This window comes from Bufo bufo, chromosome 9 (genome assembly GCF_905171765.1).
Source record: "Bufo bufo chromosome 9, aBufBuf1.1, whole genome shotgun sequence".
NCBI classification, from domain to species: domain Eukaryota; kingdom Metazoa; phylum Chordata; class Amphibia; order Anura; family Bufonidae; genus Bufo; species Bufo bufo.
The window spans coordinates 161,220,892-161,248,442 of NC_053397.1; the positions used below are offsets into that span (position 1 = coordinate 161,220,892).

Here is a 27,551-nt window from a genome sequence, read left to right on the forward strand (position 1 = left end):
TGCATGACGTGAATGCATAGCACCCACACTGAATCCTGACCCATTCATTTCAATAGGTCTTTGTACATGAGCATTTTTTTTTCACGCATCAGTTCTGCGTTGCGTGAAAAACGCAGCATGTTCTATATTCTGCGTTTTTCACGCAGCCCTGGCCCCATAGAAGTGAATGGGGCTTCAGTGAAAAACGCATTGTATCCACAAGCAAGTGCGGATGCAGTGCGTTTTTCACTGATGGTTGCTAAGAGATGTTGTTTGTAAACCTTCAATTTTTTATCAGGCACATGAAAAACGCATTGCACCAGCGCGGAAAAAAACTGAACAACTGAACACAATCGCAGACTGAACTTGCTTGCAAAATAGTGCGAGTTTATCACTGCTCGATGTAAATTGTTTCTGCTGATTGAATGGTGAATTAATTTTTATTTTTGTTTTTTCATGGAGTGCACACAGATCCCTTTCAACAAGATCCTGAAAGCGGTCAAGTGCAGGCGACCTAGTGTCATGGTCTCTCCCATGACAGGGGTCAGAAGATCTAAGAGACTGGCTGCACGTGATGTGATCTGGCAGCCTCTTTGGTTTTACTTGTTTCTGTGTTGTTGCTGGTTTTCACCACACCTCTTGTCTCAGGTGTAGCTTAAGTGGTCATTCCAACTCCTCTATTTAGTCTGGTCTCACCCATCATGCTATGCGGTTGATAGCTCCTTTCTGGTTGTGGAAGTGCTGGTGTTTGGTTCTCCTCTGAGTTCCTGCTCGTCCGCGTACTTCGGAGTTAAGTGTCTTTTCCCTATTTCTTGTTTGTTGTATTCCCCTATCTTTTTGTATTAGGCCTGAGGAAGTCTCCTCTTCCATCAGCTGGGAAGGAACAGGTCATCTTTAGTCCTGACACTATTTCCAGGGCCCTTTAGGGTCAGATAGGGCTCTAGGTTTCTGCGTATGAACATTCCTACCATCGAGGTCTGTTCATATTGATAGTAGTCAGGGCTCAATTTAGGGATTCACTAGGTGGTGACCTTTCCCTAGTTTCCAGGCCTAGTACCTTTTACCTTCCCTTTTGTGTTCGGTGTGGAGTTTACTAACCACACCACGCCGTGACACCTAGATTGTATGGAGTAAAAGTCTTTATTATGTGTTTTAAATGTGGCAGAAGAATTACATAATTCTACCACTTCCCGTTCTGATCGCATGTCCTGTAGAAGGAAAATGTGTGCTAACTCCTGAAAATCAAAATGACACAATGGGGCATTCAGGACCTTCATATCATCACCATGTGCTGTAATATGCGGGGAGCCCCCCCTCAAAAATGTCTTTTTAAAAAAGGCTTGCGAGCTAACCTATTCACATCTATAATCGTGTGATATAAATCAAAATGGCATGAAGGTGGGAAAGAGTCCCTTTTTCAATAAGTCCATCAGTGCCTGTGATAGAATAATAGAGGACAGATTGGTGACTGCCACTGCGTCGATTTTGCATCTGTCTTGTTTTGTATGTATTTTACCGCATTGAATAAAGGATATCGTTTTATCAGAAGCTGGACCATCCTGCTTTTTACTAGGGAACTTGCAGCTGTAATAATTTGCTACTATACTTAATGATTTGGCATACTTAACCCTTTCATGACCAAGGGTCATTGATGCCCCAGTGTCCAGGTCAAAATTTACAAATCTGACATGCCTCACTTTATGTGGTAATTGCTTTGGAACACTTTTATTTATCCAAGCCATTCTGAGATTGTTTTCTCGTGACATATTGTACTTCATGATAGTCATAAATTTGAGTCAATATATTTCACCTTTATTTATGAAAAAATCCAAAATTTACCAAAAATGTTGAAAAATTCACAATTTCTAAATTCCACTTTTTTGGCAGATTTTCCATTTTATAAAAAAAATTTCTTTAACACATTGAGGGTTAACAGCCAAACAAAACTCAATATTTATTACCCTGATTCTTCGGTTTACAGAAACACCCCACATGTGGTCGTAAACTGATGTAAGGGCGCACGGCAGGGCGCAGAAGGAAAGGAACGCCGTATGGTTTTTGGAAGGCAGATTTTGCTGGACTGGTTTTAAATGCCATGTCCCATTTAAAGCCCCCCTGATGCACCCATACAGTAGAAACTCCCAAAAAGTGACCCTATTTTGGAAACTAGGGGATTAGGTGCCAGTTTTATTGGTACTATTTTGGGGTATATATGATTTTTAATTGCTCTATATTAAGTTTTTTGTGAGGCAAGGGATTTTTTTTTATTTTTTTTTTACAAGATTCATCTGACAGGGTAGATCATGTGCTGTTTTTATAGAGCAGGTTGTTACGGACGCAATGATATCAAATATGTCTACTTTCTTTGTTTGTTTGTTTGTTTCAGTTTTACATAATAAAGCATTTTTGAAAAAGAAATTATGTTTTTGTGTGTCCATTTTCTGAACGCCATATGTTTTTTATTTTTCTGCCGATCGTCTTGTGCAGGGGCTCGTTTTTTGCAGAAAGAGTTGAGGTTTTTATTGGTACCATTTTTGGGTACATAGGATTTTTTAATCATTCATTATTACACTTTATGGGGCATGGTGACCAAAAAATTGGCTGTTTTGGAACAGTTTTTATTTATTTATTTTTACAGCGTTTATCTGAGGGGTTAGGTCATGTGACAGTTTTATAGAGCAGATAGTTACGGACGTGGCAATACCTAATATGTATACTTTTTCTTATTTTTTTAAGTTTTACACAATAGTAGCATTTCTGAAACCAAAAAAATGATGTTTTAGTGTCTCCATAGTCTGAGAGCCATAGCTTTTTTATTTTTTGGGCGATTGTCTTAATCAGGGTATCATTTTTTGCGCGATGAGGTGACGGTTTGATTGTTACTATTTTGGGGGTCATAGGCCTTTTTGATCGCTTGCTGTTGCACTTTTTGTGATGTAAGGTGACAAAACAATTTGGCTTTTTTGGCACTGTTTTTTTTTTTTTTTTTACTGTGTTCACCTGAGGGGTTAGGTCATGTGATATTTTTATAGAGCAGGTTATTACGGATGCGGCGATACCTAATATGTACACTTTTTTTTATTTATTTCACTTTAACACAATAATAGCATATTTGAAATAAAAAAAATATGTTTTAGTGTCTCAATGTTCTAAGAACTATATATTTTTTTTATTTTTTGAGCGATTTTCTTATGCACTGTCTCATTTTTTGCGGGATGAGGTGACGATTTTATTGGTACCATTTTGTTTGATATACACCTTTTTGATCGCTTGGTGTTGCACTTTTTGTGATGTAAGGTGACAAAAATGGCTTTTTTTACAGTTTTTATTTAATTTTTTTATGGTGTTTATCGGACGGGGTCTATCATGTGATATATTTATAGAGACGGTCGTTACGGACGCGGTGATACCTAATATGTGTATTTTTTTTCATTTTTTATAGGAAAAGGCAATTTAGTTTTTTAATTTTTATTTATTTATTTATTTATTTTTACTTTATAATTTTCATTTTTTTTTTATAAAGTCCCTCTTGGATCTTGAAGATCCAGTGGGGCTGATGGCTGTACTATACTTTTTGCTCTTGCATTGCAAAGTATAATACTATCAGATGCCCTGTAGGTGGCAACACTGGACACTTTTGCAAAGGCAGGGGGCAGCGCCGGGAAGGCGGGGGGGGGGGGGGGTACGGCCAGCATTGAGGGAGGCAGCACAAATGGGGGCAGGAGGAATGTATGGGGCGGGGAGGGGGCGGACCGCATCAGGGCAGGCTGCATGAATATGGAGTTGAGCGGGGGAAACTGCATCAGAGGCAGGCGGAGACAAGGGGGGGCTTGGAGGCGCACAGGAAGGGGGCACAGATCGGGGGGCATGAGGACACTACCTGATTTCCGGCTCTGATCTGCATTGCGCAGATCAGAGCCTGAAACCGGCATTTTTTCACTGCCGCGATCCGATTGCTTAGTCTGCATAGACTAACCAATCGGATCGATTGCCGGCAAGGGGCCACTCTGATTGGTCCCTTGCCGGCATTACTGAACTGTATGCTGTCCGTGACAGCAGCAGGACAGGGGCAGAAGCTTTAATCCAAGCGCTTTGTAGCGCTTGGATTAAAGAGTTGGCTTGACGTTTATACACGTGGTAGCTGCACGGGGCATGTGCAAATTTCACGTATATAAACGGATTGCAGTCGGGAAGGGGTTAACATTAAAAATGATTATAATATGTCAGTGTAAGGCCTCTTTCACACGAACGTATTTTATTTCCGTTCCGTTTTTGCGGTTTCCGTTTGCGGTCCATATGCGGAACCATTCATTTCAATGGTTCCGCAAAAAAAACGGAATGTACTCCGTGTGCATTCCGGTTGCCTATTTCCGTATATCCGTTCCGCTAAAAGATAGAACTTGTCCTATTATTGTCCGCATAACAGACAAGGAAAGGACTGTTCTATTAGGGGCCATCCGTAATTTTTGTTCTATTAGGGGCCATCCGTAATACATACGGTCGTGTGCAAGAGGTCTAAGGCCTCGTCCACATTTCTGTTTTTCACGTATGTGTGCTGTCCGCATTTTCAGCACATGTACCTGTTGATTTGAATGTGTCTATTCACACATCAGTAATTTTTTTTTACTGAGCATGGGTCAGTAAAAAAAAATCACAGAGACATGCACGTTTTTGTTCAGTGATGCAGACCAAACATGACCATTGAAGTCTATGGGTCTGTGATAATCATGGACATAACACAGATGGTATCCGTGTTGCGTCTGTTTTTCACTGAAGACTGATCCAGGATACGTGAATTATGGATGACACATGGAGAGTAAAAATGGACACATGGACCACTCACAGATCCTTCAAGAACATCTTCACAGATTAAACACAGACACTTTTTTTCACAGACTCCAAAATGACATGGAAATGTGGATGAGGCCTAATACTAACAGGCAACCAATTCTGCCACACCTCTGGCATGGCCTCATAGGCTGATGCCTATGGCAGATCTGGAGGCCGTTGTGAGGCCTTCGTTTGCCATGGTAATGCATCATCATTGGGGACTCCTTGCTCTATCAAGCTTCATACTGTAGATGCTGTGATTGCAGTTGACAGTGGCTTCAAAGGGGTTAAAAGGTCAGGATGGGAGATTTCTTGGATCATGGCCATTACAACACGTGTCTTGAAGGGGTTATTCGCTTTATTTATATTGATAAACTATCCTCAGAATAAGTCATCAATATCAGATTGGTGGGGGTCCAGCACCCGACACCCTCAACGATCAGCTGTTTGAAGAAAAGGCTGCGCTCGTACGAGTGCTGCCTTCTCTTCACTGTTTACCTGCTCGACATCGCAGGGGTGAGCAGGTGTAATTACAGATAAGCCATCCCATTTACTTCAGTGGGACAGTTCTGTAGTATTCAAGTGTATAGGAACGAGCTGTACCATAGAAGTCAATGGGACGGCTTGTAATTACACCTGCTCGTCACTGTGATGTCGACAGTGAGCAGGTAAACAATGAAGAGAAGGCCGTGCTCGTGCGAGTGCGGCCTTCTCCTTCAAACAGTGGATCAGTGGTAGTGCTGGGTGTCCTGAGGATAGGTAATCAATATAAATAAAGCGGACAACCCCTTTAATGTATGGAAATCCATGGCATACTATCAAAAAATTAGTGACAGAAGTCAACAAAATAAAAAAAAATATGCTTTATTAATTCATACAAAAAATAAAAAAAGATAAAAATAAGTCACACATGCAAAAGTGGAAACACCAAGGCATACGGTATATTAAAAGTGCTGAATCTCTACCCATACAGTTGTGTCTGGGATCCCGGGTGACATCATGGTCATTATGGAGTGTTAAGGGGTTAAAATTATGTATATGTCTATGAAAGTGGTTTAGTGACTCCTATGTTTCCCCCTCTGCTGTCAGTAGAGGTGCTGGGACCGGAGCTGGTTTCACGTCACCTACAGAGGGAGGAACAGACTCTGTGTCTCTGCCGGCTGCTCCTAGATTATCAAGTAGTGCACTCCTTACCAGAGCGCTTATTAAACTCTCAGGTGTTCTGTTACCTGCATGATCAGGTGTCATTGTACCTGGTGAATTATTAAACCATCCTCTATTCCCCTCTACCTATGGTCAACGTCCAAACTCCGCTGGCAAAAGTACCCTTCTTCTTCTATTTGCTGGCTCCAGGAGAGCAGCCATGACTCAAGAAATGGATTCGATTTATACCTCCACAATTGCATCATATAAGGTGAGATCACGGACCTCCTTTGATACTTTATAGACACACTCTTCTGCTTTATATCTTCATTCAAAATGATCATATTTAAGTGGGGGAAAAGAATTCTATGAACTTTTCCCGTTCTGTAATCAGAAGATGGATTCATAGGCGTTTTGCTAAACTAAAAAGCGGTGCAATTCACACCAATATCTATTTGTTATCGGTCCCACTCCCATCACAAGTGGGGACGATCTGATAATTGATCAGGAAAGTTACTGAGAAATCCCTGTCATCCTGACACATCATGTTTAATGAAAGCTGGAATCTACAGCTTCATAGACTTCATATTAGTCATAAATTATCCAGAACCAACAGGGAATTTGAACTCTCGGCATCCTGGACTTTATATGATGAGGGATATCAGTGGGATATCAGTAGGGAGAGAAAGCCGGAGTACCCAGAGGAAGCCCATACAAACACAGGGAGAACATACAAACTCCATGCTGACTTTGTCCTTGGTCAGGTTGTAATCCGGAACCCCTGCAAGGCAACAGTGAGCCCCCGTGGAGATGCACTGCTGCTCATGCAATTTCCTGATATAAGAGCATTGTCAATGACTAAATAGGCGCTACTTGTAAAGTTTTAAAACAACTTTCTGTTTTATGATGAGAAAGGACGTTACAGGATGAAGTCAATTACTTTTAGACCAAGGTGTGATGTATATGTTTTATTTGTAGCACAGTTTTATTGTTAGTTGCAATATATGAGATAGTTGTCATCCCGTTCAGCTATCTCTGCAAATCCTCCCATGCATATGCATGCTCATCTCAGCTAAGCATTCATAGGTAGATGGGAAGAGGAGAGAAAGCTCCTGAAAACAAAAGGATTGGGCAGTTAAAATCCAATGTGCCCAATCCTTATTTCAACCATGGGAGGGGAGTTGGGAGGCCACCATGCACATTGTCTGGCTGCACAGTTCTAATATGTATGGCTGCTGTAGTCTAGTATTCACTGGCAAGTAAAGAAACTACATGCTACAAGAATCACAGAATCTAGAGAAATTATATCAGTGTCATCTTTTTTTTTTTGCAGAAAATTTTAGGTCAATTCAACCCAGCTCTGGAAAACCTTGTATACCTAGGTAATAACTACCTCCGAGCATTGAATGGTGAGTATCTCTATTACTGTCTAATTGATGGAAAGATGTCCAGGCATAAGCTGCATATTTGATATTCTTGGATTGTAACCGGAGTAAACATTCATCTAGCATTCTTCTGGTTGCCTGTAGACTTGGTATTATAGTCTAGGGGTCCTGCTAGCCATGTATTGGATAGGTTGGTAGACAATGCCAGTGTCTGGCACTGTTATGGGGAAATCTTATGGCTGGCAGTGTTGTGTGGAGGCACTGTAGCTGTGACTGTTATGGGAGATCCATTAAAGCTGAGCATATCAACTGTATGAACCATGTCTGACAGGTCCTGTGTGTGTTACAGAAGACGATGTAGATCCACTGTGTCTACTAAACTGATTTGGCTTAGTGCAGCCCCTCATCTTCACCATTTAACCCCACTACAAGGATCTAGACTCTGCTGCAGCGGAACAAGCAGGCTGCTACCTCCTTAAGTAGTCTCTGTTCAGGGGCTGCTGAGCTGACCCATGAAGGTCAAGAGAACCCGGTGCCAAGCACCAAGGGGTCAGGCAAAATTATAGTCAGGGGCAAGTTAAGATCATGGCAGGCAGAGTTTGTGCATTCCAAAATCAGTCCAAGGGTCAGTGCACGAAACAGGCAGAGGTCAGGTCAGCCAACAACAGGTAAAATCCAAAGACAGGCAAGTCTCCAAATCTGCTGCAAAGCCATGTAATCGCATGATAAAATTCTATAGCTACCACTGAAACTTGCATACAATTTATACATTGAACACAATAAACCCTGTTCATTGTAGCATCAGGATAAGGGCTCTTTCACACTTGCGTTCTTTTCTTCCGGCATAGAGTTCCGTCGTCGGGGCTCTATGCCGGAAGAATCCTGATCAGTTTTATCCTAATGCATTCTGAATGGAGAGAAATCCGTTCAGGATGCATCAGGATGTCTTCAGTTCCGGACCGGAACGTTTTTTGGCCGGAGAAAATACCGCAGCATGCTGCGCTTTTTGCTCCAGCCAAAAATCCTGAACACTTGCCGCAAGGCCGGAATTAATGCCCATTTCGGTGACATCATCGGCGCAGGCGCACTGAGGGAGGGCTGAGGAGGCGAGCGTCCTTCTCTCAGAGCGCCTGCGCCGAATGAAGACAGGCACGGGATTTGAAATGCTGACAGGGCCAGCCAGAGGAGGAGAGCACTTGCTGGCCCTGTCAATAAAACAGGAGAAGGGGGCGTTTTTTTGCGGCAGCTACCAGCAAGTAGACGCCCTACTTGCTGGTAGTGAAGTCATTTGCATATTTTAAAAAATCGATTTTTAATGAAACGAAGCCACAGAACAAGGTAAGAGCCCTATATAGGGAATAGTCGTTCAATAAGGATTTTAACAAGCCCAAAAATGAAAAATGTGTTTTGGGGGTGACAGAAGCCCTTTAAATCTCATCTTTTTCTGGGCTTAGAAGTCCAATGGACAGTCCTGTCAGTGATTGACAGTAGGCTTGAGCGAATCGAGCTTCGGATCATAGATCTTCATTGGTAATGCTGTTGCCATACAGTATTAAAATGTGTGGGCTCTGTGTAGCCAAACTTTGTTTCGGCCGAAGTTGTGTGAGTCTTTGGAATTACTATGGTATTCCTATCTGCGTATTTAAACACATTTTAAAATAGCAATCCAAAGTGGGCTTTGGTAGTGGCTGGTACCATGGTACCAAACCTGACTTCGGATTGCTATTTTAGAATGTTTTTAAATCCGCAGATAGGAATACAGTGGTAATTCACTGAAGTCTCGCGCAACTTTGGCCGAGACGAAGTTTGGATACACAGAGCCAATACATTTTAATGCTGTACGGAAACAGCATTAACAACAACGTTTTTGAAAAATTAGACTCTGGATCTATGATCCGAAACGCGATTTGAAGAAGCATAATTGACAGCTATCTCTATATGCATGCTCATCTAGGAAGCCTGTTAATCTTTGAGTGAGACCACTGAATAAATGACAAATGGTCAATCAGCTCAGCTCCTCCTGCTCTATAATGTGATACCAGTACATTGCATTTTCATAATGGCAGGTTGTCTTGATGCAGAGATTAGGCAAGGCCAATAAGTTACAGTAGTTATCACTCGAAAGAATGAGTGATGAACTTTATTGGCCCACAAAGCTGAATGACTCAGTTCTGTGGACCATGTTTCAGCGTTTAGTCAAGTCGCTAAATGCTACATCAGTGAATAACTAGAGTTGTGCTGCTGTGCATATATATACATTATAAAATAAGGCAGCGATCACACAGCAGGACAGTATTTGCTGTATGTATCACTTAATGGGAATGTCCACTGGCCTAAAAAAATCCAAGTTCTGTATAGCCTTTCCAGAAATAATAGTAATGAGGGTAAAACTGAAGTCATGAAAGGGATCAGAGATATAGTGATTGCTGCCACGGGCCACATGTTGTGTTTTATGTGAGGAGACGTCACTTTCTATTCCTCTATAGAAATAAACCACAGTAACTTCAAACATAGCCAAATGCAAACATGAACAGTGATCATCATATGACATAGAACCTGGAACTATGCTGGGCTATAAACACCTCCTGTAATACACAGAAACAGTTGTAACTGGCAGACATCGACATGCAATGTCAAGCACTGGGAGAGGGAAATTTAAAGGATTATTCCTGTCTCAGCCTTTCATGGCTGAGATTGGAAAAACCCTCATAAGCAGTGGCCAGGGGTGGCTGGAGTTCTGGAAAGCCAAGCTGTGCTACGCTGGCCCCGTAGCCCCCATAGATGTGAAAAGGAGTGCGCCAATGCAGTGGTGATCCATTGCACTCCAATATGCAAATTCACTGTGTAGTTTTTATGTAACCATAAAATGGCGGATTTAGACGAGCAAATAATCGCTACAATTTGAGCACTAACATTGGACGATAATTGTGTATGAATGTATGTAGCGACTGAACGACTGTACTGAAAACGCTTGTAAAATCATTTATGATTTGTCGATATTGAATTGTAATGTAAAAGTACATTGTGTGATCTTTCAATGATGTGAGCGATGTAAGATGAGGCGTGTAAATAATTTCTGTCTAAATACAGTGAATGATCCGTGATTAAGAGAGTAAACGATCACATGCAAATTAATTTTCACACGATAATCTTTGCATGAAACTGCTGATCTTTCTTTGGCTTTAAATCTCTAAATGTGATCATCTTGTTAATCGCCTAAACGAATATCCACTTATCTAAATTCGCCATCAATACAAAAATGAGGAAAAATAGAAGTCTTCCCTTTAGGATCCACTCCTGGCTTTGGTAAAGAAAAGCAGATCGAAAATCTTCACCAAACTGTTCTGTGGGGTCAATTTTCATTAATTTATCATTTCTATCAATCCGGGAACAATCAACAAGCAGGATTAGCTGTGGCTGACAGATATACAATGGCAATGTCGGACTGACCCACCAGACTACCAGAGGATCCTCCGGGGGGCCCAGGCTCTGATACCATAGTGGACCCCAAAGGTCCAGGGGAAAAAAACATTTGAGCTGCCTTTGGAGCTAATAGCTTGCTACTATGGCCTATTTCTTTGAATTATACTAGTAAACAAACACAGTCAGCAGCCCTACATACCCTCCCATGGGGCAAACTTCCAATTCTTTCGGTACCAAAATCAATGGTCCAAATGTAGTGCTCGCAGATTGGGGTCCAGGCCAAGGGTCCCTTGATGCAATAGTAGTTTACAGAGATCCACAGCACTCTTTATGTGTCAAGCAGCATACAATTAAAGCAACGTTTCGACTTAAACAAGTCTTTATCAAGCAATGAAAAGGTGAAAAACATCATCCTTAAATAACCATAAGTGTAGTGTAATAGGTGCCTCCCCCAATCGGGGGGGGGGGGGGGGGGGTGCTTCCATAATTAATCCAAAATTAAAGACACCCTTGCTCTACATAAATCGTAATCATAGTAAACTCACATCAGGTGGCCATCCGTGTGCCCCCCAGGCATCCCCATCCTAGGCCAGAGATCCGCCATGTACGGTAGGCATCTGGTATGGCTGCGCCGACATCCTCACCTGGCGTCCCTCTGGTCTAGGATGGTGATCCCTGGGGAGCACACGGATGGCCACCTGGTGTAAGTTTACTATGATTACGATTTATGTGGAGCATGGGTGTTTTTAATTTTGGATTAATTATGGAAGCACACCCCCGATTGGGGGAGGCACCTATTACACTACACTTATGGTTATTTAAGGATGATGATGTTCACCTTTTCATTGCTTGATAAAGACTTTAATAGTATGCTGCTTGACACATAAAGAGTGCTGTGGATCTCTCTAAACTACTTTTGAATTATACTAGACATTATTGATGATGAGAGAGTTGGGTCTGAGAATAATTTCCTCTGGTGGTCCCAAGAAACCCCAGTCCGACACTGTAGAATGGTTATTTATATAGTTTGATTAACAAATTAACACTTAAAGGGGTTGTCCAGAAAGTCACATTGATGGCATATCCTTGTTTTTTCAAACTTAGTTTATTGGGTCCGTGCACTCAGCGCCTTTGTCTGGTACTGCAGCCCATCTCAATTTACTTGAATGGAGCTGAGCGGCAGATATAAAGGTGTTAATGAAACCCGCAGCCCTTTCACAGCAGTGCACTATTGTGTATTGCTAGAGATACATAGTAAGAATGTGCCCCTGAATAACAGCTTGCTGATGCTCTAAGGGCCCTTTCACATGGTGGAATTTGCCAACAGAATTTTGGCGCAACCAATTTCCAGCAGCAGCCACGTGGTGTCTGCCGCCCATTGTTTTCAGCGAGAGGCAGCTCTGCAGTTCACAGGCTAACAGTTTAAAGACCCGACCACTGAAAGAAGGGACATCTCTGCTTTATTATATTGACTTCCAGCACCCCTGCTAATCAGCTGTTTGAAGCAGGGGTGGACACAGACAGCAGAGGGCCCCATGTGCGAAGAATGTGCCTGGGCCCCCTCCGCTCCAAGCCAAGTTCTCAACATAACCAATTCCGTCCTAACATTACTTATAGCAATACAAAACATACAGGTTTAGGCCTCTTTCACACTACCGTATGGCTATTTCAGTGTTTTGTGGTCCGTTTTTCACGGATCCGTTGTTTCGTATTTTTGTTTCCGTTGTTTTTCCGTTCCGTTTTTCCGTATGGCATATACAGTATACAGTAATTACATAGAAAAAATTGGGCTGGGCATAACATTTTCAATAGATGGTTCAGAAAAAAACGGAACGGATACGGAAGACATACGGATGCATTTCCGTATGTGTTCAGTTTTTTTTGCGGACCCATTGACTTGAATGAAGCCACGGAACGTGATTTGCGGGCAATAATAGGACATGTTCTATCTTTCAACGGAATGAAAAAACGGAAATACGGAAACGGAATGCATACGGAGTACATTCCGTTTTTTTTGCGGACCCATTGAAATGAATGGTTCCGTATACGGACTGTATACGGAACGCAAAAAACGGCCAGTAAACGGGGAAAAAAAACGGTAGTGTGAAAGAGGCCTAAGGCTACTTTCACACCTGCAGCACTACGCTCCGGACACCTGATCCGGCAAAGAATGTAAGGAATTGGCCGGACACAAACTCAGGCATGCAGCGGTTTGTGTCCCGCTGATTCTCTGCATTTTTGCCAGATTGTGGCAGGATCTCTGCCAGACACCATTATAGTTAATGGGGCCGGCGGACATTCTGTCTGCATTCAGCATGTCTGCAGCATACCGGCAGGCTGTTCTCTGCTGGGAGAGCCTGCCAGAATCACTAACTTAGATGTGAAAGTAGCCTAATACAGGTCCACATACCTCTTACATCCAGTGACGTCTTCTTTGATGTAGATGTTCTCTGTCCTCTTCTTCTCCTTTCAGCCCACACCGCCATGATGATTTCTTTCAGTCATCTCTTCTCTCTGCAGGGTTTGACAGACAGACATCTTAGTTTCCTTGTTTTCCGTCATCCTCCCACCTAATCAACACCCCTCTAATATTGTGCCTGCTGTGCTCCCTATACTAGTTACACACAGATAGTTCCCCTTCGATAATTATTGGCACACAGTGTCCTAAAAAATAACTGCGCCCAGAAAACAGTGTCCCTGACACTAATAGTGTAAACAAAATGTTCCCCAAAAATAATTGTGCTAAGCTGATTCCGTGCCAGGGTACCCACCAAAGTAACAGTGCTCCCCAAAATCCCACTAATAAAAATAATTATCTACCAGACAACATGTAGTAGTAATAGTGCCCCTACAGTAATAATGTCCCCACTTTTCCCCAGAAGTAATAATGCTCCTATAGTGCTAATACTAGTATTTAAGTTCCTCATAGTCCCTCAACTGTAATAGAGCACACCATAATGACCCGGTAGTAATAATTCTCTTTATAACTCTTTGTGTAACAGTAGAAAAATGCCCCTTATAATGTGCGCCAGTACATAAAAGTGCCCTGTTGTGTGGCAGTATAAAAAATACCTCCTGTTAGTTTCCCTGTAGAGCCAATGTCCCCATAGTACCCTCATAATGTGTGCCAATGCCCCCTACTGTGTCCCCAAAACTCTTAGTGCCCCCAGTTGAGCCAAAGTATAAAATACTACTACCAAAAGTGCACCTCCCTTGTCCCTATGGTGACTGACAATGTGCCAGTATAAAATGCCAGTATAATGCCCCTATATAATGACCCCAATAGTGCTCCTTTTCCCCCATTCTCCATAGTGGTCCCCATGTGTGCCAGTACATGAAAGATAGGGTCCCCATAGTGTTCCTTCCCCTCCATAGTGAGCCCCATGTCTGCCAGTATATAAGATAGGGCTCCCCATAGTGTTCTTTCCACTATGTAGTGCCCCCATGTGTGCCAGTATATAAGATAGAGCACCCATATTGCTCCTCCCCCTCCATAGTGCCCCCCATAGTGCCCCCCATGTGTGCCAGTAAATAAGATAGGGCCCCCCCATAGTGCTCCTCCCCCTTCATAGTGCTCCCCATGTGTGCCAGTATATAAAATAGAGCCACAATAGTACTACCCCCTCCATGATGCCCCCCATGTGTGTCAATATTTAAAATAGGGCCCCCATAGTGCTCCTCCTCCTCCATAGTACCCCCCATGTGTGCCAGTACATAAGATAAGGCCCCAGTAGATGCCCCCATGAGTGCCAGATAGGGCCCCTAGAAAAGTGTAAATAAAATAAAAATAAACACATATACTTATTACTTACCTCCTTCCTGCTTTCAGCGATGCAGGCCTCTTCCAGCATGTGTCCCGCGCTGTACGGCTCAGACAGCACGATGATGTCATTGCTCCGCCTGTGCCGGCCTCTAATAGGCTATAGGCACTAGGCCTGCAACCTATGAGAGGACTGGGGAAGGGAGACACCTCTCTCTCCCCTGCCCCGCCACAGTATCCATCTTACCGCCGGTAAGAAGGGGCCCCCTCCTGCTCTGGGCCCCTGTGCAACGAACCAGCTGCACATGCGGTATGTCCGCCCCTGGTTTGAAGAGAACACAGCGCTCGTAGGAGTGCTGCCTTCTCTTCACTGTATAACTGATCGCTGTTGCAATGGCAGCGGTGAGCAGTGTAATTACATATCAGCCATCCCATTCACTTATGTGGGACGGCTCCTTCCTATTCAAGTGAACAGAGAAGGCAGCACTCGTACAAGCGCTGCATTCTCTTTAAACAGCTTATCGGTGGGGATGCCGGGTGCCATCTGATATTGATGGCCTATCCTGAGAAATGGTCATCAATATAAAAAATCCCAATTTATATTTTAGCTAAAATCACAGAGAGACACTTGGAAAACGAAAATGAGCACTATAGCTCTGAATGACTAATGAGCGCATTATTAGTATTCTGACAAAAGAAAAAAGCATAGCATGTGGCTGTAGGAGCCATACTTTTTTCCTTTTTGTCAGAATATTGCATTGCTACTTTATTTTTATTTTTTTCATTGTGTCCGCACTCCTTTCATTCGGCCCAGTTGTCGTTGACTAGCAGGAGACTGCATAAGGGCTAATTCTGAGGCCACATGGAGAGATCAGTTTTTGAAATCTGTTCACATGGGGCACCGCTGCATGGTGGCTATTGTTTCTGTGGTGCTGTGCCTGTGGGTTGGTGTGGCCCAGTGCCATGGGAGGCTATGACTGAGAGCAGTGGTGTTGTTAGGCTGCTGGCTTGTGGCGGCAGTGGTCGCCATGTGGCACGGTTTTAATTTAGAATATGGACCTGCTCATAAGAGGTCAACCTGATGTGATGAGTAGGCTTATGCATTTTGATCCAGAAATATAAAAAGTATCTGATGTACAGATTATAATTTATGCTGAGAAGCAATAGATGCATGTCATGTGGATGTACAAGCCATACTTTTTTCTTTTACGTTAGATCTAGGGATGAGCAACGCAAGCTTTGGATCCTAGATCCGAAGTTGCTTCACTCAAATCTTCGGTTTAATGCTGTACGGAGATCCGACGAGACAAAGTGAGTTATAACCGAAGTCTCGCTAGACTTTGGTAAATAACTTCGGTATTTGATTTTAAAGTGACAAACCATTTTGGATCTGAACTTTGCTTCGGTTCCAACTGGTACCCCGGAACCAAAGCCGAGTTTGGATCTAAGTTTAAAAATCAAATATCGAAGATATTCACCAAAGTCTTGCGAGACCTTGGGAATAACTCATTTCGCCTCGTCAGAGGCCATACATTCTAATGCTGTGCGGCGACGGATCTCTGTACAGCATTAAACCGAAGTTTTGAGTGAAGCGACTTCGGATCTGGGATCTGGAGCTCATTAGTGGTGTTCGTTCTGAACTATAGAATGATGATTATTACAATCACAATACGCGGTGCAAGCTCCAAATCCAAGAAGACATAAGTCTGTGGGGCCCATTACATCGGTTTTCTGGCAGCAGAGGAGTCACTGTTTATGGTGCAAACACCACATTCACAATTTTCTGGGGGTTGCACTGTGCTCATGAGGTGAGTCCTAGGCAGCCCCGAATATGTATTACATTTTAAGCCAGAAAACTGATGTAAATTATAGCTGAGAATAGATTTCAGTTCTTGCACACTGACGGCTTGTTAAGAAACATGCTAGGAGACCCCAGGTATATCTTTATGGACTGCACATGAATGTACAAATGGGTAGCAGTGTTGAAAACAGGAGAAAAAGGAAATATTGTGGAGATTTACTAATATTCAACAACCAATATTTAACAAAGGTGAAGCCTCATGTTAAGGGTCCATTCACACGTCCGTTGTTTCTTTCCTGATCTGTTCCGTTTTTTGCGGAACAGATCTGGACCAGTTCTGGACCCATTCATTTTCAATGGGTCCTGAAAAAAATCGGACAGCTCAATGTCAGATTTTTTTTCAGGACCCATTGAAAATGAATGGGTACAGAACTGGTCCAGATCTGTTCCGCAAAAAACGGAACAGATCAGGAAAGAAACAACGGACGTGTGAATGGACCCTAAGGTGACATCAAGTTTATTGTACATGAAACAAGCAATGTATATGTTCCTGCTATGTAATATACCCTGTGTGCTGGGGCTTCATGGGCTGGGCTGCTTATGGACACTTTACTGTACACGGACTGAATTTTTGGAGGCGTATATAAGCAGAACTGCCCATTTATCCACAGCCCATCATATTTCCATACATTGACCAAATCAATGCATGGCTTATTATTTACAATTGTTATATGGAGGTGCAGTAAATAACATGGATTTATTGTGAACATTAAATATACATATGGTAGGTGCTTTATATGGTTTTTTTCTATCCACAGCTCTTTCTGAAGTTGCTGAGTCTTATTATAATGCGATTAAGAAGATAGGTGAACAAGCGTTCCAGAACTCTGCATGTTATGGACTGGGTAAGCATGAAGCAATATAGCAGTAGAGGAGGCCTCTCCTGCACTTAGTTCTGTGCTACTCTGCAGGCAGGGGCGTAACTACCATACCGCTGCTATGGGGCCCAGGGCAAGAGGGGGCCCAGTCTTTGTTGGGAGTATCTCCTCTTCTATTGGAGGTGAAAACTTGGTCAGGACTCTAGAGTGGAAAAATGGCTCATGTGTCATTGAAAAGGGTTTAGGCAGAAACCCTTCTGTCCTGTGTGGGGGCCTGTTTGATCCTTGCTATGGGGCCCATACTTCTGTATGTACTCCACTGTCTGCAGGTACTATGGGGGGGCACTCTCCTGTGCTACTCCAACTGCCCACTTTTAATTGAGTCACTCTGATGGTGTTCTTAATGGAAGTGCTTTGGCTGTCATGGAAGTTTGAGGTATTTTAGATGAGTTTACTACATCATCCCGAGAAATTATTCCTAAAAGTAGGCAAGCATGGTTGACCAGCATTTCTAGGACCCCAGATTTTAAAAAGACATACAATAAAACATGAGCTGAACTGTTAAATGTAGAGGATTTACTAAAAAATAATCATAAAATGATCTAAATAATACTGTCTGTAGGGCTACGTGCACACGGCAGTGTTTTTTTGCGGCCTCCTTTCCGTTTTCTTTGCGGATCAGATGGTTTCCTATTCATTTCTATGGATCCGTTAAAAATGCGGTGGACTCATCCATTTCTTGTCCTCGTCTACTATCCATGTTTCCCATCCGCAAAAAAAGTATTGCATGTCCTATTCTTGTCCGCAATAAACGTTTTGCGGACCCATTGAAGTCAATGGGTCCGCAAAAAAAATGCGGATGACCAACGGAAGCCATCCGTATGTCATCCGCATCCGTTTTTTTTGCAGATGGTTGCTGGGAAACCTGTATATATAAAATTTCAAGAATTACAGCCTTCAAGTTTTTTTTGCGGACCGCAAAAAAAACCTGAAGACACACGGAAACACAACCTACAAAATTTGCGGACAAATGGAACGGATGTGGATGTAAAAAAAACAGGAACACGGATCCGCTATTTGCGGACCGCAAAAAACAACTGTTGTGTGCATGTAGCCTAAAAGGGATGATGTCACCATATATGACGGCATTTGACATCATTGGTCGGCACAATCCTAACTTTTGCATTTCAATTGTTTGAATTGAATTATGAAGTATAAGTGATGCTTGGGGGATACTGCAACAATAAATGAGAAAAAGTCCCTTTTTCTCATTTATACGAGGCCGTGAGCTGAACGTTTTCTGGGTGTGCTTCACAGGGACGGGCGTTTCTAGACTAGAGAATTCAACATACCAGGTATAGACCACCTAGCCTGAAATATGATGTTTAATACAGGCTGATAGATCTCAGGTTTATACATCTACAGTATATGTTCTAATTATGAAGAAAGAGACAAGGATAATTTGAGAAAAGAGAATGTGTCTAAGTATCAAAGCAGCAGTGAATATCGGCGCTCTAACACTAACACAATTACATAACTGAAATTAATCATGTCAGCATGATCAACCCTATTAAACCAGGCATATTGTCTGGTATGGTTGTTCATGATAAGTAAAATGGTACCTGTCTTTTGTCTCTAGAGCAAACTGCTGCCAAGATGTCTTCTTTTTACATTTCTATGCAAATTAGGGTCTTGCTGTAGCTCTTGGAGCACCGCTAAGGCTACGACACCGTGTTTTGCACACTCCCCCCTTCCCCTTTCATTGACATGGCTGAATCTGCGCTTCAGATTCAGAGTGCGCATGCGCCAACAATGTGGAGGATCATGAGGTGAGTATGCTCCCTTGTACAGAGCCTCTGCTGCTGCCAATAAGTCCTGCGACCCAGATCTTCACCACAGCACATTAGCAGAATCATGCACTCCCAGTGAAATGCATCCTTGTGCATTGACACCAATGACTGGGTATGCAATAGTAATAATTACACAATGCTGGACCACCAATGACTATTACATTAGTGAGCCACAGTGCAGGCACGAGAACACAGAGCTAGATGAGAGGTGTAGCCCTGACAGTCACAGGTGAAGGGAGAGTGTGCAGAGCCATAGTGGTGCTCCAAGTTCTACAGCCAGCTCCTTGGTGCTCGAAATTGCTAATTAGCATAAAAATAAAAAAACGTTATGTAGGCATAAGTTTACTTTAAGACAAAAGACAGGTATCATTTTTCTCAGCACGATTAATCTGATCAGGCAATGTGCCTGATTTAATAGGGCTAATCATGCCGAAAGATTTTCTTTAAATGACTTCCAATTGCTCAGATTTCAATCATTTGAGATTTCAGCGATAACCTTACAATAAATTGCAGTACATTGCTAACTTCTTTCCTCCATTACATATCCTCTTTATCTCATGAACATTGTACAGATTGGGATATGGGCTAAAAGGCAACTGCCACAAACAGCCAACCAACAAAGATAGTGTAAAAATGTATATACATCACACCCTCGGTAGTCCTATAGCTGCTGTATAGAATAGTGTAGTTGACTGCCAGGCGGTATACATTTTTGAACACTGCAGCCTATGCACAACATACGTCACAGTTTGTCTATATGTTAGAGCCTTCCATCAAAGGTATACAAAAGGATCAAATGCAATTTCAGCAGATTATTTATAATTAGGTAGTAGTGAATAAATAAACCACTGCAATGGGGTTAATACAATTTCGGTCAGAACCACTTGTCAAATCCCATGCAGATGAAGGAAGGATATAACTCCACTTTTTGGCTTTTTGATGAGACGATGGCCACATACACATCCTCTCTGTGTCTGCATCCATTGCCATACCACATTACCCAATAAAATATTTTCAGGTAAGTAAAAAATCTTTATTAGAAATAAAATATGGCTCATCATAAAAAGAGAAACAATTACACACAGATTTTATAGAATTGCCCAGGGAAAAGAATATTATGTAACTCAGTCCATAAGTAGGCAAATACAAAAATGAGTTAACATTGATAAGGACAGGTTGCCCAAGAGTAAGCCCAAATATTAGTCTCAAAATCAGTACGCCATAAAAAAGTTATTAATAACAACATCATCAACATCATATGCAGTTTTCATAATTCCTAAACAAATAATCAAATCAACACAAGATAAAAAGTTTAACTGCATAACAAATGCCTAAGACAATAAATTATACAAATGTTTACCTATTAACATTACCTTTATTCAATTTGAATGTGACTGTACTTGAATCACACAAGTAACAATTTGTAGTTTGTTTTCCTTAAACACAGATTTAAAAACAGACACAGACATATACAGGGAGTGCAGAATTATTAGGCAAATGAGTATTTTGATCACATCATCCTCTTTATGCATGTTGTCTTACTCCAAGCTGTATAGGCTCGAAAGCCTACTACCAATTAAGCATATTAGGTGATGTGCATCTCTGTAATGAGAAGGGGTGTGGTCTAATGACATCAACACCCTATATTAGGTGTGCATAATTATTAGGCAACTTCCTTTCCTTTGGCAAAATGGGTCAAAAGAAGGACTTGACAGGCTCAGAAAAGTCAAAAATAGTGAGATATCTTACAGAGGGATGCAGCACTCTTAAAATTGCAAAGCTTCTGAAGCGTGATCATCGAACAATCAAGCGTTTCATTCAAAATAGTCAACAGGGTCGCAAGAAGCATGTGGAAAAACCAAGGCGCAAAATAACTGCCCATGAACTGAGAAAAGTCAAGCGTGCAGCTGCCAAGATGCCACTTGCCACCAGTTTGGCCATATTTCAGAGCTGCAACATCACTGGAGTGCCCAAAAGCACAAGGTGTGCAATACTCAGAGACATGGCCAAGGTAAGAAAGGCTGAAAGACGACCACCACTGAACAAGACACACAAGCTGAAACGTCAAGACTGGGCCAAGAAATATCTCAAGACTGATTTTTCTAAGGTTTTATGGACTGATGAAATGAGAGTGAGTCTTGATGGGCCAGATGGATGGGCCCGTGGCTGGATTGGTAAAGGGCAGAGAGCTCCAGTCCGACTCAGACGCCAGCAAGGTGGAGGTGGAGTACTGGTTTGGGCTGGTATCATCAAAGATGAGCTTGTGGGGCCTTTTCGGGTTGAGGATGGAGTCAAGCTCAACTCCCAGTCCTACTGCCAGTTTCTGGAAGACACCTTCTTCAAGCAGTGGTACAGGAAGAAGTCTGCATTCTTCAAGAAAAACATGATTTTCATGCAGGACAATGCTCCATCACATGCGTCCAAGTACTCCACAGCGTGGCTGGCAAGAAAGGGTATAAAAGAAGAAAATCTAATGACATGGCCTCCTTGTTCACCTGATCTGAACCCCATTGAGAACCCCATTGAGGTCCATCATCAAATGTGAGATTTACAAGGAGGGAAAACAGTACACCTCTCTGAACAGTGTCTGGGAGGCTGTGGTTGCTGCTGCACGCAATGTTGATGGTGAACAGATCAAAACACTGACAGAATCCATGGATGGCAGGCTTTTGAGTGTCCTTGCAAAGAAAGGTGGCTATATTGGTCACTGATTTGTTTTTGTTTTGTTTTTGAATGTCAGAAATGTATATTTGTGAATGTTGAGATGTTATATTGGTTTCACTGGTAAAAATAAATAATTGAAATGGGCATATATTTGTTTTTTGTTAAGTTGCCTAATAATTATGCACAGTAATAGTCACCTGCACACACAGATATCCCCCTAAAATAGCTAAAACTAAAAACAAACTAAAAACTACTTCCAAAAATATTCAGCTTTGATATTAATAAGTTTTTTGGGTTCATTGAGAACATGGTTGTTGTTCAATAATAAAATTAATCCTCAAAAATACAACTTGCCTAATAATTCTGCACTCCCTGTATATACATATACAGTCAAGTCACATTATTATGACCACCATCTAATATCCAGAGTAACCACCATGTGCAGCACGGACAGCAGTCACTATACTTCCATGTAGGATGTCACAGGTATCTGGAGCCATGCTGACTGCAGAGCATCCTACAGCTGCTGGAGAGTCCGTGGTGCAGGATCTATAGAGCAAACACGATATTGAGGTGGTCCCACAAATGCTTAATTGGGTTCAAGTCTGTGGAATTAAGGGGCCAAGGTAGTCTTGGTCATGCTCTTCCAACAAATATTAGACATTTCTAGCCATGTGACATGTCGTATTGTCTTGCTGGAAGATCACATCCACCTCAGGGAAGACAATCAGCAGGTATGGGTGTACGTGATCGGTAAGGATGGATTTATATCCAAATTGGTTGACAGTGCCCTCCTCATGGATGAGTGGGCCACCACCAGCTTGTGTTCTTCCAGCAATGGTTGCAGGATGTTTGTTCTCTGATGTTTCTCGCCTGACACGCCAATGTCCGTCCATTCGATGAAACAGAAAACGTAATTCATCGGAGAAGGCAACCATTTGCCAATCAGCGGATGTCCAATTCTGATACTGCTGTGAAAATTGAAGCCTTTTATGCCGATGCAACTAAGTTAGCAGAGGAGCAGTGATCATCTGTCAGACCCCCATATACAGTAGAGTTCCTTGAACTGTTGTTTTTGACACACGTCTGGTAGTCCACTGGTTCACTGTAGAGTGTTGGTCTGCCCTTGCACATATTTGTAGCTGACGTTCACCTCTCACATCAATGGCACGTGGGGCTCCGCAGTTTCCAAATTGCTTATTCGCAATGCTTCTATTTGTCCACTCACGATACATTTTCGCCACAGCAGCACGAGAACAGTTCACGCATTACACAGTTTCATCAGAAATACTTTCACCCTTTGCCTTAAAGCTAATATTCATCCGGTTTTTACAACTGTAAAAAATTACCTTTTTAACCATGGCAGCAACAAGGCATACAGTTGCAAGAAAAAGTATGTGAACCCTTTGGAATGATATGGATTTCTGCACAAATTGGTCATAAAATGTGATCTGATCTTCATCTAAGTTACAACAATAGACAATCACAGTCTGCTTAAACTAATAACACACAAAGAATTAAATGTTACCATGTTTTTATTGAACACACCATGTAAACATTCACAGTGCAGGTGGAAAAAGTATGTGAACCCTTGGATTTAATAACTAGTTGAACCTCCTTTGGCAGAAATAACTTCAACCAAACGTTTCCTGTAGTTGCAGATCAGACGTGCACAACGGTCAGGAGTAATTCTTGACCATTCCTCTTTAAAGAACTGTTTCAGTTCAGCAATATTCTTGGGATGTCTGGTGTGAATCGCTTTCTTGAGGTCATGCCACAGCATCGCAATCCATGTCAGGACTCTGACTGGGCCACTCCAGAAGTCGTATTTTCTTCTGTTTAAGCCATTCTATTGTTGATTTACTTCTATGCTTTGGGTCGTTGTCCTGTTGCAACACCCATCTTCTGTTGAGCTTCAGCTGGTGGACAGATGGCCTTAAGTTCTCCTGCAAAATGTCTTGATAAACTTGGGAATTCATTTTTCCTTCGATGATAGCAATCCGTCCAGGCCCTGACACAGCAAAGCAGCCCCAAACCATGATGCCCCACACCTCACTCCAATTAGCTCTTGGAGATGTCATTAGTCTAGGGGTTCACATACTTTTTCCACCTGCACTGTGAATGTTTACATGGTGTGGTCAATAAAAACATGGTAACATTTAATTCTTTGTGTGTTATTAGTTTAAGCAGACTGTGATTGTCTATTATTGTGACTTAGATGAAGATCAGATCAAATCCATATCATTCCAAAGGGTTCACATACTTTTTCTTGCAACTGTATGTGTGCAGACAGCCTTTCACACACCTTATATACCAACCATGCCAGCTCACCACACGTGTTGTCCTTCATGAGCTATGTCCTGCCAATGTGAAAAGAAGGAAATGGTCATAATAATGTCACTTGACCGTGTATGCTATATATATTAGAAAATTTCTTGTGGCTGGACTATCAAATAACAATCAAGGGCATAGCTACCTTTGAGGCAACCCTGGCATCTATAAAGGAACTGGTCAAAGAGAGCTCCATCTCAGCCCACCTTCCCATTTTGATCGTGAACCTCTGGAGCCTGCCCTTTCTGAGTAGACACATTTGCAAATTAAGGAGAGTGACCTGAAGGTAATGCTGTCCTCCCCTCTCCAAAAATGTAGGGTAGGATCTCAACAGACATCAAGAAGGAGTTGTTTTTTTTCTCACCGCACTTGTCTTCTATAGACAAATTATAATTTGGCACAGTTGTAATGGTGATATGTTATCTGTGGTTTTGCCCCATATTTAAGATACCCAGTAACCTTTTTATATTCAGGTAGAACTAAGAATTGCTGGTGTGGATGTGGTATCCAAATAAATGTCCAGCAATCACATTATGGAGCATGGCATTCGGGAGGGATGGCTGAAAGGTGTCAGTGACGACTCAAAATGCGTGTCTCGTGGGAGTGTTTGTACTTTGAGCTCATTAACTAAATGATCAGTCGTATCCAGCATTCTTTATGTTACACAGTGTTAAAGGGGTTGTCTCACTTCAGCAAATGAAATTTATTATTTACACAAAGTTAATACAAGGCACTTACTAATGTATTGTGATTGTTCATATTGCCTCCTTTGCAGGCTGGATTCATTTTTCCATCACATTATACACTGCTCGTTTCTATGGTTACGACCAACTTTCAATCCACCAGCAGTGGTCATGCTTGCATAATATAGGAAAAGAAGCTGGCCTATGCTCACTCCTGCGGTCCCAGCCACCAGAGAGGCGAAACACATGTAATGCATGCAGTTTTGTTCCGTATTTTTGTTGCGATTTTTCTGCTGAATTTTCCAACCCTTATGACCCCAGCCTAAACCTCCTCCATAGTAGACATACTAGACTGAATGTGAAAGGGTGTGAAGGACTGAAGCTAATGTCAGGGTGAGCAGTTTGACATCTGTTTCAAGCGTATTCAAATTAATGGGTTCACTGCCGAACCCGAACTAGCAGTTGCTGCTTCGTTTTATGTGATGAACCTTATTTCCACCCACATTATATGTTACGCTGATGAGCCTTTCAAGAGCTAATGTTTTAAAGGGTTAAACTGAACTAGAGACACGTAGTGGAAAAATTCACAGAGGATTTCACAGCCGGCATCAAATTTTGAAATCTATGGTATATCTTCGGCAAAATTGACACTGTGGATTTGCTGTGAATTTTTCTGCAGATTTTACTGTTAACTATGTCCTTATTGCATGCACCACTGTTTAATGACGGTGACTTTAAAGAGAACCTGTCACCTGCATTTTGGGTACAGAGCTGAGGACATGGGTTGCTAGATGGCCGCTAGCGCATCCGCAATACTTAGTCCCCATAGCTCTGTGTGCTTTTATTGTGTAAAACAACTGATTTGATACATATGCAAATTAACATGAAAGAGTCATATCTTACTTGTGTGACCAGAGAAGAGTCATATTTTCAAGCTCTGACTCATCTCAGGTTAATTTGCATATGTATCAAATCGTTTTTTATACACAATAAAAGCACACAGAGCTATGGGGACTGGATATTGCGGATGTGCTAGCGGCCATCCAGCAACCCACGTCCTCAGCTCTATACACAAAATCCCGGTGACAGGTTCCCTTTAAGGCAGGCATGCTCAACCTGCGGCCCTCCAGCTGTTGTAAAACTAAAACTCCCATCATGCCCTGCTGTAGGCTGATAGCTGTAAGCTGTTCGGGCATGCTGGGAGATGTAGTTCTGCAACAGCTGGAGGGCCGCAGGTTGAGCATGCCTGCCTTAAAGGAGTGGAGATTGAAGATAGCCAGATGAGTTCTACATTGAACCTGACTGATTCAGAGCTATTTATCAGTGGACGACAAAGTGTTGGACACTCTGACTACGATAACCATGACTGTACAGATATCAGCTCTGTGAGTGATTGAACTGGGTGTGTATATGTAAGTAATTGATCTTTGCCAGTACAAGGTTCAACCATTTTATATGGTCCTGATGAAGTCGCAGAATGTAAAATGTCAACTTCACAATATTAGCAGAATATATATATATATATATATATATATATTTACGTTTTGGCAGCACTTGTTAAATATCTTACTCTATCTTGTGACTGGATAGTGCGAGTGTCCACGGTTGCACCAATGGATCCACTGATGTGCACCAATGGATCCACTGATGAGCTCAAGCTCTGACACAATAATAGGCCTCTAATGCAACATGGCTTCAAATCTCCAGAAGACAACCTTTTTGGAGCCAATCATCTTCTACTAGGGTCTACAGATAGAGCAATTGTAAACCTAAGCATGATATTACATCACAGTGCATTATCATGTCACAAAAGACATTCGGTGCCATTGGAGAACTCAATTAAAAGTCTCCATTGTTTACTTGTTGAAGGCCCCAGAATGCTGCTCAATTGAACAGACTATTGTCGGGAAGGAAGCGTTCCTTCCCGACAATCGCCCACTCATCAGTGGAGCGATCTCCTCCACAGTATGGGGAGCAGCGATCTCCAATGCCATTATTCGTCCCCATACAGAATCATTGTTTGACGGCAGCAGAGGCTCTTTAGACTGCACGATCTGCTGCCGGCAAAGAATGATTTAGATGACCGCACAAACGATCCTATTACCCGATGAACAAGCGTTTTGCTCGTTTATCAGGTAATCAGCAGCACCTTTACACTGGCAGATTATCAGTAATGAGGGTTCCTAGGAATGCTTGCTAGCAATGATCTGCCCGATGTTCGGACAGTGTAAAGGCCCCTTAAGAATCAAGATGACTATTTCTACATGTGTATTTCGTATGGGTTGATTGGCGAATTCCCAGTTAGACCTGCAGTGATAAAGTTTAGAGTACAATTACAAAAAGGCCATGTTCTTGTTCTATATGGATTCATTTTCATTCAGTGGTTAGACCAGCTCCGTCTTAGTGGAGCCAGCTCAAGATGTTGGGTTCTGCCAGTAGGAATCTAATGTTTTACGAATAATTCAAATGTACCAGTTTCCCATTTTGTGGTAAATATGAATGGCAAATATGTTGTAGCTATATAGGCAATAGGAAATAAATGATAAACTCATCCAACCAAATTGTATCTTCTTATTTATCACCTCTTACCTACAACCCAAATTTTAACATATCTGACTATTTTTGACTACTGGAGGTGACAGAGAATAAAAAAATAGAAAAATCAAGCGGCCTTGACAGTATTTTACATTAATAGAGAGTTCTGCCTCACTGGTGTAAAACAAATCTGTTCCAGGAAGAAACTATTGTAATCTTGTAAGTGCTTATCTTTTCTCTCTGAAGTGATTCACTCAAATGACAAAGGACTTTGATACTGGGAAAAAAA

The 27,551-nt window shown here is 42.1% G+C and overlaps 2 protein-coding genes across 4 annotated transcripts in view; both read left to right on the top strand.

Annotated features, from left to right (window-relative positions):
- The window catches only part of PLA2G6 (phospholipase A2 group VI), a 105,757-nt gene extending 105,627 nt beyond the window's left edge, over positions 1 to 130 (top strand). For both annotated transcript variants that reach the window (XM_040406867.1, XM_040406868.1), the window contains one exon: positions 93 to 130. The gene's annotated coding sequence lies outside the window, so the exon portion shown is untranslated. The remainder of the gene's footprint in view (positions 1 to 92) is intronic.
- A 5,841-nt stretch (positions 131 to 5,971) lies between these two features.
- Positions 5,972 to 27,551, top strand: part of BAIAP2L2 (BAR/IMD domain containing adaptor protein 2 like 2) — a 92,670-nt gene continuing 71,090 nt past the window's right edge. For both annotated transcript variants that reach the window (XM_040407411.1, XM_040407412.1), the window contains exons 1-3: positions 5,972 to 6,223; positions 7,286 to 7,361; positions 17,140 to 17,226. In XM_040407411.1, the coding sequence (XP_040263345.1) occupies positions 6,173 to 6,223; positions 7,286 to 7,361; positions 17,140 to 17,226 (214 nt within the window). In that variant the 5' untranslated portion in view covers positions 5,972 to 6,172. The remainder of the gene's footprint in view (positions 6,224 to 7,285; positions 7,362 to 17,139; positions 17,227 to 27,551) is intronic.